At 32.8% G+C, this 18,095-nt stretch overlaps 1 protein-coding gene and 2 pseudogenes across 1 annotated transcript; all 3 read left to right on the top strand.

The window, feature by feature from the left end:
* Nucleotides 1-2,936: 2,936 nt before the first annotated feature.
* On the top strand, nt 2,937-5,542 carry LOC149879143 (uncharacterized; annotated as a pseudogene).
* Nucleotides 5,543-11,155: 5,613 nt separating this feature from the next.
* Nucleotides 11,156-11,948, top strand: LOC149879142 (uncharacterized; annotated as a pseudogene).
* Nucleotides 11,949-15,199: 3,251 nt separating this feature from the next.
* LOC149879141 (uncharacterized) lies at nt 15,200-17,151 on the top strand. The gene is made up of 5 exons (XM_090071706.1): nt 15,200-15,379; nt 15,628-15,982; nt 16,169-16,289; nt 16,407-16,692; nt 16,803-17,151. The coding sequence occupies exons 1-5, from the start codon at nt 15,348-15,350 to the stop codon at nt 16,990-16,992; spliced, it is 984 nt and encodes a 327-aa protein (XP_089927832.1). The 5' UTR covers nt 15,200-15,347; the 3' UTR covers nt 16,993-17,151.
* Nucleotides 17,152-18,095: the final 944 nt, after the last annotated feature.

Genomic DNA, 18,095 nt, shown 5'->3' with positions numbered 1-18,095 from the left:
TTATAATTATTAAGTTTTGTCATAAATTTATACATAAGTTACTACATTTGAAACTAATTCTCTTTCACCAGCAGAAAATACACTAATAAATTCAATTGTGAAAGACTTTGATTGTAATCAACAACAAACAGTATGGTCAGAATTTTACATGCAAATGAAGCGATTAGAAAATTTGTGTGCAGATAACAGTTTAGCAATAACATCTGTAGCAAAAATTAATACCAAGTTAAAAAGTGTTCTTAGCATCCCTAAAGCTGTAGATACACTGTTATGTGTTAAAAGAAGTGTATATGCCACTGTAAAGAGTAAAAATATAATTAAAATACAACCAAGTTCAGTTGGCAGACGAACCCATGCAAAATCACGCAGTCTAAAAAGAGTAGCTGTTGGTCGTCCTCCTAATGGAGATAAAATAAAAAGAAGAAAAAAAGAGAGAAACTTGGGGGAAAATATAAATAGTAATGCAGCAAATGCAAAATCACATGGAAAAGGACATTAAATTGTTATTAAATATATGATAGTAACCCTTATATAAATTATTAATGAGTTGCTGCATTTGAACTGGTCATATTTTATGTATACACACACACACACACACACACACACACACACACACACACACACACACACACACACACACACACACACACACATATATATATATATATATATATATATATATATATATATATATATATATATATATATATATATATATATATAAAATTGTTATTACATATATTATATTGACAAAGTAATAATAATTATTATATTGATAAACTATATTATATAATATAGCAAACATTAAATTTGATAATACATAAAAATAGTTATTATATCAAAAAAAATATATATATATATATATGCATCCATATATAATATATCTATATGTACTTCATTATAACTACGATGCAGTTCTTTTTTATTAAAGTTACTTAGCTAATTAACTTGTTTATGTTTATTTAATTCTAAATTCGTATATATTTAAAAAAAAACAAAATAATTGTTTTGTTTAACGAAATTTATTTTACTTTTATCAAACGCGCGTAAGCCTCTCTTTCAAAACCAACGAATCAGATTGCGCTATTCTAAGGTATCGCTGAGCCTGTATAGGGTTTCAAAATATGCCGCCCGGAGAATGCAGATAGTTCAAAAGTAAAGCGGGCGGAAAATGCAGATAGTCCAATTTTGTTTTACGCGGAGATTGCAGATAGATCAATTTTGTTTTTGGCGGAGGTTGCAGATAGTCCGATTTTGCGTGGAGCCATCGATATTGTTATTTACGAACTTTAACGCAAATTATTAACGGAAGTTTCGTAACTGACGTAAGATACAAATTATTATGACTAGCAAAAAGCAACCCGTAATACGGATTATGGTCGGTCTGTTACTTAATTTATAGTGGCAGTTTTCCACAATTTAAAGTTGCGAAACCTTAATTATACCCTTTTAGAAAAACGCCTTCAAATTGATAAAATTAAACCATTTGCAAAATTAAAATAAAAAGTAAGCGGAGGTAAAATAATTTACCAATTATTCAACATTATTTGAGTAATTTACAACTGACGTAAGTCATATCAGTGTAAGGCAGAACCATTTTCATCGACATTACTAAGTTCAAAACAATACGTTTTTAGTTACTAACACAAAATAATAACACTTCACCATGCTTTAAATTGACGAAAAAGTAAAGCTAAATTCTTGTCATATTTTTTATAACCATGAACTTTAATTAAAGCGAACGTAAATTATACATGAGTAATTAATTTTTTGGTATCCCCTTGATACATGTTTCTTTAAAAAAGGAAATTGTCTTTAAAACGTTAAATGTACACAACTAAATAAATTAACTAAAAATAACTGAACATTTGATCATTACTGTATATAGCACTAAGCTGGCCATTTTTATATAAGGCCTCTTTGTTTCAATAAATTTTTAGTAAACGGTAATTTGCTACCATTTACTAAAAGTTCCTTTTGTTACTCGAAATTGAATTCTCTTAAATATTTTGACACTAATAAAGGACCTCCCTTCCCCGTTTTTGCCTTCATGGTAGTCAGGAGAATAGAGTTATTTTTATTAAGAGTAATTAAGTTTTTGATGAAGACTATGTAAAATGTAAAACAATGATTTACATTTTAAAACAATGATGTAGAAAAATTTTTTCTTTTTAATAAATATAAGAATTTCACACATGTAAAAATTTTTTCTTTCCTCAAAAGTGTTGCATATGCAAACTAAGCTAATAAATTAGTTAAACACCTTATAAAATTTAAGTATCTCGATATTTGACAAATGCGCAAAAGGGCAATTCCACGTTGTCACGGCGTGACATTTTACTCTTTTTTTCGGGAAAAACATCAGATTTTAGCGCATTTAGAATTAAAAATTTAAAAATTAAAGATACTAAAAAATTTTCATATACATTAGAGTTTCTAAAAACAAAATTATTTAGCTTTAATATTTTATAGACTTTTAGGTATATGCATTAAAAGGTTGCGTCACGAAGTGACAAAAATTATCTAGCATTTTCCGTCATTAGAAGAAATGACAGTTGTTCAGCTCTTGTGGATATTTTAAATATTTTTTTGTTATGCCTTGGATACTTAAAAAGTGTTATAATAGTTTCATAACATTTTTAAAATGTTTTATAAATTTAAATGGAGACACCACGGTTTGTAGATTTGGGGTCCTAATATCAATGAAATACCCTATGAAAATCCTTTTAAGGGGTGATAGTGCATGCCTAAGGGAGCCCAAAATAAAGAGTTTTGAAATCCCTCATTAACATCCAAAGCATAATTTTGGTCAAGAAGTTTATAAGATTTTGCATACCATAATGCGATCTATTTAAGTGCTTAAAATGCTACAAGACATGCTTTGTTTAAACAATATATATAATATAAAATGTAATGCATAAAAACAAAACTTTTTTATTTTAAAAGTTTTTATCCAAATATGCATCTTATTGCTGTTCCGATGTATCATGAGAAGTTCTCAAGTTCGAACTTTGCCCCTCGGTTAAAAAATTACAAGCCAATAATTTTTTCGGGAAATGGCAGTAATTATTCAAAGAAGAAAGCAAAATGTAAACACAATGAGCTCTTTTTAAATAAATTTAAAGATGCCTATATTTGAAAAAACTCATGAAGATAGCAGAAAATCTGTTTGTGTTATATGCATGAAAAAGGGTGATCAAGAGTTGACTGAAAACTATAAGTTGAAAATTCTTCAACAGATTCAAACAGACATAGATTTCAGTGATGAAAGAGTGCCTTTGACTACTTGTGTTTCATGCAGATCTCAAATTGGAAAACTTTGTGCTGGAAAAATCAATCATGTGCCTAAACTTTTTGACTTCAAGTCAATTTCTATCAAACCTACAACCAGAGTTTCGTCAGTTTGTGAGTGCCTTTTATGCCAAATTGCCAAGATCAAAGGAAAGGAGAAGCATCCGTTTGACAAAGTCAAAGAATCCGAGGAAAAAATTCCAAAGCAAACTTCTCAGAGTTCTGAAAAGCGCTGCACAAAGTGCTTGTCAATTGTTGGCTGAGGACTTCCTCACAACTGCACCATTGGAACTCGCCATGAAAACCTGTGAAGAATGGCCACAGATGATCCCGTAGGTGCAGAGCAAGTGGCTGCAGCAGTCTTAGCATCCAAAAGCGCATCTCCAAATGGCACTATTAGACTCAGTCAGCCTTGTGGAAAACCTTTGCTATTGAGGAGAGGTAGTTACTTCTATTGTCTAGTTAATTATCATAGTATCATTATGCTAAATTAAAGGCACTCAAAATTTTGATTCACAAACATTTAATTTATGACCTGTAAAAATTAATTATGAGAAAAAGAAACCAGAATGCTTTTATGTTAATTAAAATGCTAATTGCAACTGCTTTTATTGAAAATTCATCTCTTAATTAATTACCCTGCTTCAACTTTATTTCATCAACCTAATTTTACTTTAAATCATTCTCATTGCAAGAATAATGGATGTAATTTTATTGTTTTTAAAGGTCATCGGCTCAGCAGCTATTCAAAGAACCACTCACAACAGAAAATATGGTTCAAGTTCAGCAAAATACAGGACTTTCAAACAATGGCATTCGAAAACTAGGTTCAGCACTAAATCAAATCAGCCCAATTAGATTGGTGGAGCAACGTTTTCCTTTGAAGTTTGCTCAAGCCGGCCAGGAACTTAATAATCAGTTCATGGTCAGCAACGTCAGATTGGCAGAGAATGGTCAAACTTGTCAAGTTGTGCACTGCCAGAGCCTCAGCAATCTCAGTGATGTTTTCAGAGCATCACGAAAACTATCAGAATCTTCCATTTTAAAACTCGGGATTGATGGTGGTGGATCATTTCTGAAAGTGAGCTTCACTACCATTGTGTTGGAAGAAGATGAGACTCCTCCACACAGACCAGTACAGAAGACAATCAAGCTGATGGCACCAAAAAAACGAATGTTAAGCAGCAGATGCTGATAGCACTGTCACAAAACACTCCTGAGAGTTACCAGAATGAGAAAGCCATTTTCGACCTCATTCAAGTCAAAGAAAAATGGCAAACAGGTTCTTTGGTTGTCTCTTGTGACCTAAAGCCGGCCAACATTCTTTGTGGCATTCAGTCTCACAGTAGCAAACACCCTTGTTGTTGGTGTGATGCTGCATCTCAAGGTCTTGAAAATTGTGGACAACTTTGGACTTTTGGCCAGATCAGAAGACAGCATTCTGAATACATCCAGGCAAGAGGAAATTCAAGAAAGTCGAAGGAATTCAAAAATGTCATTCATGTGCCTTTGATTGAATTTCAAGATGACAAGTTTGTCCTTGGGGCTATTCCACCAATGGAGCTCCACTTATTACTTGGAGTTGTGAACCACATCTTTAAAAATCTTTGCGACCTGTGGCCAAGGGCCAAGGAATGGCCTCCATCACTTCATATCCCTATCCAGCCTTACCATGGGTGGCATTTCAATGGGAACAATTGCATGATACTTCTAAGAGGTCTGGATAAGCTTCAACAGCTTTCAGAAAAAGAAGGTTTCAGTCCAGCTCTTGGCTTCATTCAAACACTCACACTATTCAAGACAGTGGTCACTTCGTGCTTTGGAAAAAGCCTGGACCCTGACTATGAATCCAAGATTGAACAGTTCAAACTTAGCTACACCAACCTTCCTATTTCTGTGACTCCCAAAGTGCATGCAGTGTTTTACCACGTGCCACTGTTCATCAAGATGAAACAAATTGGACTCGGCCACTTCAGTGAGCGGGCAACAGAAGCTCTACATTCCAACTTCAAATCTCACTGGGAGAGATTTAAGAGAGATCCATTGCACCCAGATTATGCCAGTCACCTTTTAAAATGTGTCATTGACTACAACAGAAAGAGAAATTAATTTTTTTTAGAAAAGAAAATTTTCTTTAGAACATGCCTTTTCTCTGTAATCCATTAATGTAAATCCAAGGTTGTAACAGAACATGAAAACAAACTCACTTAGAAAATAAATTAGTTAAAGAATGTTGGTTTGAATTTTACAGGCTAATATGTTGTGTTTTGTAAAATAAAATGCAAAAAAAAATTTTTTTCAACAAACTTTTTGGGCTACTCATAGCCTAAATGTATGGGTATTTCTAAGTAAAACATTCAAAGCTAAATAAGTCTGTTGGATTTTAATCCAGGATTTTCAAATCACTCATTTTGGGTTCCATATGACATGCACTATCACCCATTAAAAGGGTTTCCATAGGGTATTTCAAGGATATTAGGACCCCAAATCTACAAACCGTGACACCAGATAAATATATCAACGGAGTTTAAGTCACACCGTGACGTCACGGTGTGACGTGTACAAAATCTTTGAATATTAAGACAATAACATCATAAAAAAGACAGTTGAAACAAAAGAAACCAATTTATTCGCATTTTTATAAGATTGGTATAAAAATAACGTTTAACAAAACAGTTTATTAACAATAATTTCAAAAAAAGTCTTGTAAAATTCAACAACGTTTTTTTATTGAATTTTATCTAGTTAACTAAGTATGATGCACTTGAATAAGAATTCATTTCCATTTTATCATTAAACTGTTTTAAGCAATCGGCACTAAATATTCCAGGCGTTTTACAAGCATTATTAATGATGTTTCCAAGTTCTGTGCCATCAAAAGCAGTTTTAATTTTTTCAGCAGCAACCATGAAAACGTTTATTTGACTTTCATCTCTGACGGCTTTATAAAATGCTGTTGTGTCTTTAATCAGAGCTTCGAACAATTTTTTGTGTTGCTAATCTTTTTATGGTTGCTCCTCTACCATCGCATGGTCCTTTACCATGAGAGGTTGCAAAGTAATTCCAGCAAATTTTAATTTTGTGCTTGCTTTCAAGCCATGGAATTGAAGCTACTACGTAACAATTTTTAAATTGACTGCTAGGACCATCAGACCAAACTTGCAAGTATTTTACATCCTTTCTAATATGGTTAGTTACTGACAAGTCAATAAAATAAATAACTGAATTTCTTGAATGGTTCAAATCATCAGAAATAATAACGGCAGATTTACAAGAGTCACCATGCCAGCTAACAGCAGTAAATAATGTTACTAATTTTTTGTTCTAGTGTGCTGATTGAACTTCATCCTGCCAGAAAGTTGAAAAGTTTTCTGCAAAGTCAGCTTGTAACAAAACTGAATCAAGATTGCTTTTTAAATCTTTTTTTTGGTTTTCATAACTCATCGATTGTTTTCCTTTTATAAAATAATGCAAAAGTAATTTTGGAAGCATTTTGTAAACATTGTTATACAAATTAGAGCATCCCGCCATCGGAAATTGCGTAAATGCGTAAATTCCGATGTGAGAAATAGTTTATAAAGGTGACTCAGATGTGATTTAAACTTTTCATTTTCCGATATTTTCCGACGGTTTGTGGTGGCTTACAAAATTTTGCTGTAATTTTGCAAAAACTTCGTAATTATAGATAAATACATTGTAAATACCACAATATTACGAGTTTACACTTTAAATACAATTTATTGTGAAATTACGCGAAAATATCGTACGACAATGCGTAAATCTCGAAATATATCGGAGAGTGTGTGAAATTCTCCCCATCGGCCTCGGACTACATCGCACCTCCAATGTGATACCATTCCTAATCATCGCATCATATCGGAGTCACCTTGATAAACTATTTCTCACATCGGAATTTACGCATTTACGCAATTTCCGATGGCGGGATGCTCTAATACAAATTTATGGCTTTGTCTTTTTTTATTGCTTTTTCGAGGTACTTAGTTCCATAAAGTTGCGTAACTTTCTTCCAAAGGTACCAGGTAATTTCTTTATCGTGGTTTTTTTCATCTAATTGGTATGTTTTGAGAAATAACTTTCCGTCCTTACAAGCTTCATTAAGATTGTTCCAACAATTATCATTTTTCTCGTCACACACTGAAGCATTTGGTAAAGCATGCGAATAAAGGGGAATTTTCAAATCGATGAAATGTAATGCTTTGAGTGACAAGATAATGTTTTCATGTTTTTGACATGAACAAACATTTCTAGGCATTAAACTTGATAAAAGTATATGGCCTGGTCTCAAACTAGCAAACTTGGATTTACTGATTGAAAAATCAGTGTGTTCGTTTTTGAATATTTGATATGCTTCACTCATATTCATTGTTAAATACCTTTTTTGGCATTTTCTTTTTTTCTTTATTACTTCTTAAAACAATCGTATCTCTTACTCCAGTTGCCTGACGGGATATACCATCTTGTTCAAAAAAATTAATGACGCATAGCTTCGTTTCATCATTAAGAGCATTAGGTCCATGTGTTGGTTGCATATCTGGTAAATCATTGTTAAACTGAATTGCAAGTTGTTTAACAACAGCTGCTTTTTTAAGAAGAGAAGTTGGAAGAGCACGTATTGCTTTTTTAACAGCTTTACCAAGTGTACAAGATGATGTGTAAGCAGGAGAGATGTTAGATATTTTAGATGAAGAAACTCTACTCATTTTTTTTTCTTAACTTGTCCTTTAAACTAGCCAATTCAACATTAGAATTTCGTTTTTCCTTTTTCCGTATTGAGTCCTTTTCCTTTATAAAATCCGGACCAAATTTTTGCATTTGTCTTTCTCTATACTTTCTCTGGCGTTCAGCATGTGTCAGAGGCATTTTCATTACTTTCAACGAAGAAATAAACATTTTGTTTGTGAAAGTTTACTTTTTATAAGAATTGTATAAACAATAAACATTCAGAATAACTTCATAATGGCGCGACAAAATTTAAGAAAAACTAAATAACAAAGGTGTTAGTAAATTGTCTACATATTTACAGGTACACCTATAAGTTTAATAAAAAAAAAAAAAATTTAGTTATATTAAAAGGAGGTTTCAAAACTTATCCATAAATAAAAAAACAATAAAAATACTACAAATGTTAAACCAACATGCCTTTGCGTAACATTTTTATAAAAATTACCCTATGGGCATTTGTTTTTAAAAGTTAGTTGTAAATGTCTTTTAAACGTTTTTTAGACATCTTTTAAATGTTCTTTTTGTAAGAATGTTTGGAAGACATTTAAAAATCGTTTAAAATACATTTAGAACGTAACTTTTAAAAATAAATGCCCGCTGGGTAGTCTTTAAAAAATTTAATTTAAAAAAATGTCACGCCGTGTCGTCACAACGTGACATAAACTTAAGACACATAACACAAAAACTTAAAATATTTAAATTTAAATATCTATTGATATTTATTGCCCTATTTTAGTTACAAGTAATTTATAAATATTTATTCAAAATAAATAAATATTCTTACGCTAGAATGAAAAATGTTACTATTAGTGTCTAGGCGTGACATGTCACAGCGTGATAAACTTAAAGAAGACCAAATAGAAACTTCTCAATGAAAGACTATTTAATTATTATAATATATTTTCAATTTGAAAAGCAAGAGCCCCATATATATTTTGCGTGAGACAAATCTACATAGAAATTTAAAAAAGTTTCAAAAAAAAAAGGTTTCAAAATGATTTACTAAGAAAATAATTTAAATTTGAAGTCTAAAAAATTTTGTTTAAACTTTTAAGCATCAAATCCTAAAATTCTTCAAAAGCCAGTTCTATATGTTACATGTTTTTAGAAACTACAAACCTTTAACTTTTGAATGATACATTTAGTTTCTTATTTTCTAGGAATTTGAAATTTATATTAAACTTTTTGTACAACGTGGAATAGCCGATTAGCACCGAATTGTTTGTTTATAGCATGGCCTACTTAAATACACGGCCTTCTTTCCTGCTTAGATCGAAAAAAAATAGAAGGCCAGGGGCCAATGCTATAAATAATTCGAAGTTTTTTTCGAGAAAAAAAATCTTTCGTAAAAACGCAATTTTTTAAGTAAATTATTTTTTTGTAAAAAAAATGCGTAAACTCAAAGAATTTATCGCTGTTTGTATTTTTTTCGGCCATTGCTATAAAGCATAAAACGTATACGTCACTAAAATTCACGGACTTTTTTTATCCGTAATACGTCAATGATAGCAATTTTTATTTTAATTTTTATTTAGTAGGCCTACTTAATAAACTTTATTAGTTATTAAGTAGGCTGTGCTGTCTATTCTATTTTTATAAACAGTTTTGCATTTTAGTATTTGGTGTTTAAAAAAACTGTGTAAAATTAAAGTAGGAGCAAGGATTTAATTTTTTCGGATGAAGACTTAGATTTCGAAGTTGCAGAAAATGAGCTTCGCCACCGATTGCCTCGAGAGATTGGTGTTTCAAACATTACTTAAAATTACTAAATTTTGATGTTTTTTTAATGATTTTTTATCGAACAAAATTAGAAATCATACTAAATAGGCGCAGAATTATACTTTTGTTTTGTTTTTCAATTTCATTTTAGTTTAATGGCCGCTTTTTTAACGAAGATGTTTCTGACAACGTTTTTCGAGAGCAGTATCGAGTCCCAAGAGCTTTATTAGATTTTTAGAAACTAGGCTTAAAGATGATTTGCAACATTATACTAAGCGAAATAAAAGCATTTCAGTACGTTTTCAGATAATGGTATTTCTTCATTTTATTGGCACAAATGTTTTTTTTCATGTTCTCAGATACTGTCATGTTATACACAGTGTAGGAGAAGCTATTTTCAATGTTAGTGTATTAAGTTAATAAAACTATTGAAAGTATATATATATATATATGTAATATATATACATAAAATTGATATCAGTGTTGAGTACCTTAAAAAGTATTTTAAATGAAAGTATTTAAAATACTATTTAAAATACTTTTGTATTATTTTTATTTTTATTTGAAATGCTTTTATTCATTAGTATTTTCAATTTTATTTCAAATACTTTTCAAGGCTATTTTTTATTTTGTTTAAAACACAAAATACAAAATACTTTTCCACCAACAGCAAATTAATTAAAACTTGGTTTCCAAAAGTTCTTTGGCTGGATTGAGCTGCGTCGGACCACCCTTGGTAATGGTAATTTGTTATTTAATTACTATATTAGAGGGAACCAATCTACCAAAAGTTCAAAATGGCGGAAGAGAGGGAAACGACTGAAATTGTAGAAAATGAAAATGCTGAGAGTGAACAAGCCGTCCCTGCCATACTTGATGGAAAATTTTTCAAAATTATATCTAAAAGTAAAACTACAGGGGATGTTAAAATTTTTGCACAGTGTATGTTATGTGTTGGCAAAAAAACCTACAGTGGTTCACTGAAAGCAACTTCTAATTTTACTCAACATCTTCAGGTATGTATATAACTACAAAAACACTATATTATATTGCGCACTAAACAGTAAAAACGATAAACACATAAAGCAACACAGACAAACGCTAATGCTATAACATAACAAAAATAAATGCAATAATTTCGGTTGATTGACTGTTGTTGTTGTTGTTGCAGAATGCTCATGACAAAAAGCGAATCGAGGAATACAAGCAGCACAAGGTTTCAGTTGCAAAACAGCGTAAGCGCTCGTTAGCTGAGATGGAATCTGGAGTTGGAGGTGGACCTTCTGTCGAATCAGGTCCTGCTTCTAAGAAGTTGAAACAAATGCATATTATGCCTCGAAATCAAGCATCCATTTCACAGGATGAAGTTGACAAGCTTATTGCTGACTACGTTGTGCAGGAAATGCGCCCCTTGATCACAGTGGAAAAGCCGGCGTTCAAAAATTTGATCCACGGACTCAATCGCAATATCAGTATACCTTGTCGCAAAACATTAGGCAAGCGATTAAACGCCCGTTTGCAAAAAATGCGTGATGATAAAAGAACAGTCTTCAGTAAAGTACCATTTGTTTGTACAACAGCTGACATTTGGTCAGTGAACCAAAAGAGCTACTTAGGAATGACAACTCACTATATTGATATTAGTACTGAATGCTCAGTATCACGCATATCTGTTGCTCTTTCCTGTCAACGTTTTGTTGGAAGTCATACTTACGACTCAGTGGCTGCAATGATCTCAAAAATTCAAAATGATTATGGGTTACACGTGGAAAAAATTACAGCAACAGTAACAGATAATGCCTCTAACTTCAGCAAAGCCTTCCGAGAATATTTTGTAGATACTAGCAGTACTGCATCTGGTTCAGGGATCTCTGCAACTGCTGAAGAACAAATTCAGGAAACAGGAACTGGTGATGATGATGAAGCAGAAAATTCCGACAATGATGTTGAAATAGCGGACATGACTGCAGTCCTAAATTTACCAGTTAGCGAAGACACGGATGATGATACTGAAGTTGTTCTGCCTAACCATGAAGCTTGCAATAGTCACTCTCTCAGCCTCACATCAACTACTGATGCAGATAAAGCATGTGATTCTGATGCTAACTTCAAACGTCTTTATCGAGCTGCATTGGCCAAGTGTACCAGCATTTGGAATTTGCTTCATAGAAGTTCCAAGGCATCGGATGCTGTGAAAAAAATCATCGCAAGGGCAATACTGATACCAGTCCCTACACGATGGAAGTCCCGGTATGATGCATTGAAATGCATTCTCCAGTTGCAAGATAAGCTTGGAGAAATATGCGACGTTTTGAAGTTGCCAAAGTTCAAAAAGAAGGAGTTAGAATGTCTAGAAGAGTATGTAATGATAATGGCTCCTATTGCATTGACAGGTTACAAGGTGACAATGTGTACTTTGGCGATGTATTTCCGACGCTGCACACCGTACAGCAGAAGTTGCAGGACCTGCAGCAGAAATCACTGAAGCTTGCTAAAAAATTTGCAGAATCTATGCTTACAAGCTTGAAAACAAGATTTGAGGTTCATCTATCATTTTCTGAACATAATGCCAGCAGGATAGTTGCAGCAGTATCGCATCGCTACTTCAAAACGAGATGGGTTCCGGGTGATAAAAAAGATTTCTGTCGTGATTTCTTCGTTCGTGCAGCTAAGTCTCAGCAACAACAGTTGTTGGACAGAGCTAATACTATTTCTGACCCTGACCCACTTCCAGGTACTCAATCAGCTGGTGGCAGTGGCATGAGAGATGATTTTTTCTCGTTTAGCGAAATTAACATTGCAGAACAAACAACAGTCAACAACGAATGTTTATCGTACTTAAGCGACTCTGGTACGAATTTTAAAATCTTGGCAAAATATGAAGTTATAAAACGCGTATTTGTGAGGTACAATACGACCTTACCTTCATCCGCACCTGTTGAGCGGTTATTTAGCACCGCTGGACAAATTCAGACGCCACGAAGGAACTGTCTTAGTGATGCAACATTCGAAAAACTGTTACTTTTAAAGGCCAATAAATGTTGATTTAAAGGTTAAATTATGTCAATAAAGTTGTGATGTACGATTCGAGTAGTTACAATTCCAGTATTTTGTATTTTGTATTTAAAATAGTTTTATAATGTATTTTTATTTGAAATACTTTCCTTGTATTTTATTTTTATTTTCATTTCAAATACTTTTTAGGTAGACTATTTTATTTTTATTTCAAATACTTTTAAAAAGTATTTTGCCCAGCACTGCTGGAGATAGGTCTCCGTTTCATTTTTAATGTTGCGGTATCATCATCATCATCATCATCATCATCATCATCATCATCATCATCATCATCATCATCATCATCATCATCATCATCATCATCATCATCATCATCATCATTATCATCATCCTAGTCTGAGTCATCATCATCATCATTTTGATCTCTGTTTGGAGCAGATCTAGCTGCCACTTGCTCTTCCGTGGAGCGGTATTCCCAAACTGATACAAAAGAGTTTAACAAATTGAAGTTCTCGTTGATGAAGACCAACTTCTCTGAAGTTTTTAGAGACAAACTGCAACTCTTTTCGTGGAACATCTGTCCAGCTTCACTAAAGGCCGCCTTACATGAGTCACTTGAGGCTGGCAGGCAGTAATACTCCCGTGCATGTCCTGTCAAAATGGGCATCTCTCTGCGATGTGTACTCCACCAGTCAAGGACATCAACCTTCGACTCTATCACAGTTGTTTCTCTGAGTTTTGCCCACTCGACGGTAATCGCAGGACCCTTAGCTGTAACATTTATCTACCTGAATTGGCTGGACACAGTCTAAAAGCAAGGACGGAAGTTAAACGTTTAGTAAACTTCGTATAACTTTGCTTACTTTAATCTAAAGTTGTTTAAATTCAAATAATTTTTAAAAAGTTCGTTTAACTTTAACCAGCCCTCTCCCCCTTCCCCGGATGTCAAAATAGGGGGGGGGGGGGCGTATCTTCAAATTTAAATTTGTATGACTTTGTTTGTTCGATTGCATTAAGATTAGTAGAAGCAAATTTAGCTAATATTTTATAAATTTATTTGATATTATACTTAATAGCTATTTCCTCTGCTGCTGCCTTCCAGAATTCAGTCTCACCATCATCTTCAAGAAGCTCATGGGTGATCTCAGTTAAGACATTGATTGCACCTTGCTGTTTTGACATCCGGTCTACTGTTGTAGGATGACTGTCTTTCAACTTGTCAAAAATCTCATCCCTGACACCATAGCAGGCAGCCTACAGCATAAGGCATGATGTCACATCCTCCTCTTGGGCATCGTTTCTCGAGTTCTAAAATGAGCTCGACCATGAAAGGACCTACTCCAGTGACACTGTTCTTTCTAATTTCTTTGTCCCTCAGAGAAGCACACCTATCCACAAGATGAACAATGAGTGTCAGTGCTCTATCCATTGTATTTTTCATCAGGTCTTATCTCCCTTGTATTCCTTCAGGTAATTACTGCCAAACCAGCGAGCGATGGCTCTTTGGCATATTTGTTTGATATTTTACAATGTTTAAATCGTGTTTAATAACATACACAAAGTTATAAGTTTTTCAAATTCGTTAAATATAATGTAAACAAAATTATACAATTTTCATAACCGTAAAAATTTGATTTACAACTTTTTTTTGCGGCTTTCAACATCGTTTTAATTAAGTTTTAACGAATTTTAAAGGTTTTCAAAGTCGATTAAGAGTAAAGCTACAACTTTTCACGGCTTTCATAACCGTTTAATTAATTTTTTTTCGAAGTTTAACGGATTTCGACATCGTTTAATTAATTTTTTTTCGAAGTTTAACGGATTTCGACATCGTTTAATTAATTTTTTTTCGAAGTTTAACGGATTTCGACTTCGTTTAATTTAAGAAACTTCCCCAAACTGAAGGCTTTCAAAGTCGAACAAAAAACATACGACTTTGAAAACCGTAACTCGATTGTTTTATCTCTGGTTTCAATAGCTTCGAGTTGTTGTTGAGTTCAATACTGACCATCAATTATATCCTATTGTTATCCAGATGCAGCATCATTAACACATATTCTATAAATACCATTAGGAAGGATCTTTATTAAATAGAATGAGCCAAAAATAGATTGGCTTCTTGATCTGAATACGTGTGCATCATCTACTGTTTTATCAAATCTTTAAATCAATTTAATAACTCAATATATTAAGGTAATTTAATAACTCAATGTATTACGTAACTTTATAATGTGTAAGGAGTCATGGTTTTCTAATATCAAAGATATGAAATTAAATGAAAGATATATTGATAAATAAATCATTTAACAGCAGGCAACGAACTTAACATGAATACAGCAAGAGTGCTTAGAAATATTGATAAACTTGTTTACTTCAAAACAAACAGCAAGTTGGTTTTTATTAAAATAAAATATTAATCTGTTAATAATTCGCTCCAAAGGTTTTCATTCAAAACGACAAAAAAGCATTCAGAGGAAAAACATACTGTCAGTTTTTGTAAACAATTTATTCCGAAGCTTTATTTTATTTTATTTTATTTGTTCTAAAACATCAGAAAAAGAAAAGAAAGTGTTAGGAGAATGACAAATATGATCAGGAACCTGTTTTTAAGGTAAGCGCCTCTTCAATAATTATTGGCGGAGCCATGACTAAACACGGTTAACGACCCACAATTCGACAGAAAGTAAAATAGTTATTCCAGAGAAACAGCTCCTTTAATTTCTCCTTTATAAAAATGTTTACAAATGTTGCTGCGATGATAAAATAAAATGTTTTAGATGCAAAAGTTAGCTTTTCCCACAAGTCTTAACTTTTTTGGATGTTTGTGTGTGCGTGTTTGTGAATATGTAATCTTCATAGAGCATGTGCGACTTTGGTACTAATCCGATTGGTTGAATCTGTTGTATGCTCAAGTAACAAGCTCTGCAGATCGGACTTGTTGACGTCGTCAGTGAAAGCACTGAACAGTTATTTAAGTACAAAGCGAATGTCGTCGACTTTTTTAAATGCGGCAGCTCTTGACAAATCGACTGTAGAAAGTGAACAGCATTGCCTCAAGAAATGTGCTGCTTCAACTCAATGTCTCTCGATTAACCTAATATCCAACCTTACGGCAAACGTCAGTAAAATGGAGTGCCAACTACTCATTCAGCAAGCATATGCAAATAAAGATAAGCTTGTGTACCAAGAAAACTCGACCCATTATACAGCGCTGGTGAGTTTATCATTTCAGTATTTGTTTTTCTTTCATTTTGATTAATCCTTAAACTGAGTTTTTTAATTTAAAATTTACTTTGGTTAAAGTATGTTAATGTGTCTATTGAGGAAATTGATATGCTTTAACATTTGTAAATAAGTTTTTGAGGGGTTTGATTAAATTGCACTGAACATTTTTGCACAGAACGCAGGATGTGAGAAAGGTCTCTGTACAAACAACTCGACTTGTGTACCTAACTACGTTGATGACACCAACACTTGCAAGTGTATTTCAACAAACTTTGATGGTACTTTGTGTGAAAAAGGTAAAAATTTATATCAAACAAATTAAGAAGGTCGATGAATCCAGGTTAGGCATCCATTTTAATATAAAATCATTTTTAATGAGGCAGCGGCAATTGATTTTCAATTTTAAACTTTAGAAATGAAAGTTGTTTTGCTGACATACAACAGATTATATTACTATGGAGCAGAAATTGAAGGGATGCTAAAAGAATTTTATTTTAAGACCAGTAAATCAAATTCATGGTGTTTGTTTCAGTTTAATGATCAAAGTTCTGTTTCCGCAAACCTTGGTGGTCAAGCATTTGTTTACTTTGTTCCGCCTCAAACTGGGTTCTACTCTTTCAAGATGACTTGTACCTGGTATTGTATGCTATACGTTTCTACACCTGGTAAACACGATAGACGGATTATTAAGATAAACTCGTAAGTTTTGTTTTATATAGTTTTATATTTTTTAAAATGAACCTAAAAGAGATGATTCCGAGTTCACTTTAAAATGGTAACATTTCTTCTTATCGCAATACTGTCCACAGAGGCTCAAGCAACAGCGTCTATTTGGAAGAAGGAAAAGAACAGTTTCTAGAGATGCTGATAAGCCATCCGCAAAATGCGAATAACGCAGGGTACAGTTCATCTTTTACGTTGGGCGTTACTTTCCCAAACGGAACGGAATCTAATCCAATCGAAAACCGATATTTGGCATCGAAATCCAGGTTTTTGTAAGCCCATATTAAGTAATCATTCGTTCAGTTGCTTGACGTAGTCAATAGCATGACGTCAACTTTATTCAATCTTTGAGAACGGTTGCAGTTTTTAGTACTATTTAATATCAAACTGTACGTTTTTGTGAGTTTTATGTTGCAAAGTATAATAACTTATTTCTATCTTTTGTATAATAAACATGTGTTTTAGGGGCGTAACTTCAACCTCTGGGCTTCATGCAATCAAAACTCTTACTAATAAAATTTATTTTATGCTTTTTTTTTTTTTAATCTAAAAGTATTAAGGGTTCGTATAAAAGTTTTCAATTACTTTCGTTATAGTAACTTAAATATATTAAAATTTTTCATAACTATTAAAGTGAATGAAAATTGGCAAAAGTATAATAAAGTATAATAAAATATATGTATCTTAATTTTATATTATCTTAGTATAAATACTGAAATAATATCTCAATACAAATTAAAATAACTTTCTAATAACTAATATCCCAATATTTATTACATTTTGACTTATTGATATCCCCGCCTTTCCTGTTCAGTTTTTCCATAATTACTCGATTTTGATGCGACGATTCTACCTTCATCTTCTTTCCCTACTATGTTATCTAACTTTAGTTTCTTTGTTATAATTTGTTTTAGTCTGTTTGATGAAAAATAACTCTCCTTTTGTTTTGAAGATATACAAGTTTTTTGTTTAAATGTTTCTTCTCCCTTATACAAAAACTCGTGGTCTTATAGGACTGGGCCAATGACTTAGGGATGTTCGTGGTCAGGAAAGTGATGTCACCATTGAATTCAGAGAGTGTAATTAACACTGTGTGCAAAATTTCAGCTCATTTGAATTTAACCTCCACAGAGTTGCCACACTCTTCCTTCAACTCCCTACCGGGAGCCAAGGAATGGACGGAGGGGTTTGAACTTGGTTCCGCCTAGAAGCACCCTGAATATTGAGTCCAGTGTGGTCGGAACCTGGTCTAAAACCTTCCCAGGATGAAAATAGCCCCAAGTGAAAAATTTGGTACAGTACAGTAGTAAAAAAGTGTAACAAATACATCGAACAAAAATATGAAAGATAAATAGTTTAAGAACATTTTAAAACAAGCT

The sequence above is a fragment of the Hydra viridissima genome, unplaced genomic scaffold, assembly GCF_058129835.1.
Source record: "Hydra viridissima isolate aposymbiotic clone 2 unplaced genomic scaffold, HvirCarnegie_v1 scaffold_14, whole genome shotgun sequence".
Classification (NCBI taxonomy): domain Eukaryota; kingdom Metazoa; phylum Cnidaria; class Hydrozoa; order Anthoathecata; family Hydridae; genus Hydra; species Hydra viridissima.
This window is presented reverse-complemented; position numbering and strand designations above follow the sequence as displayed.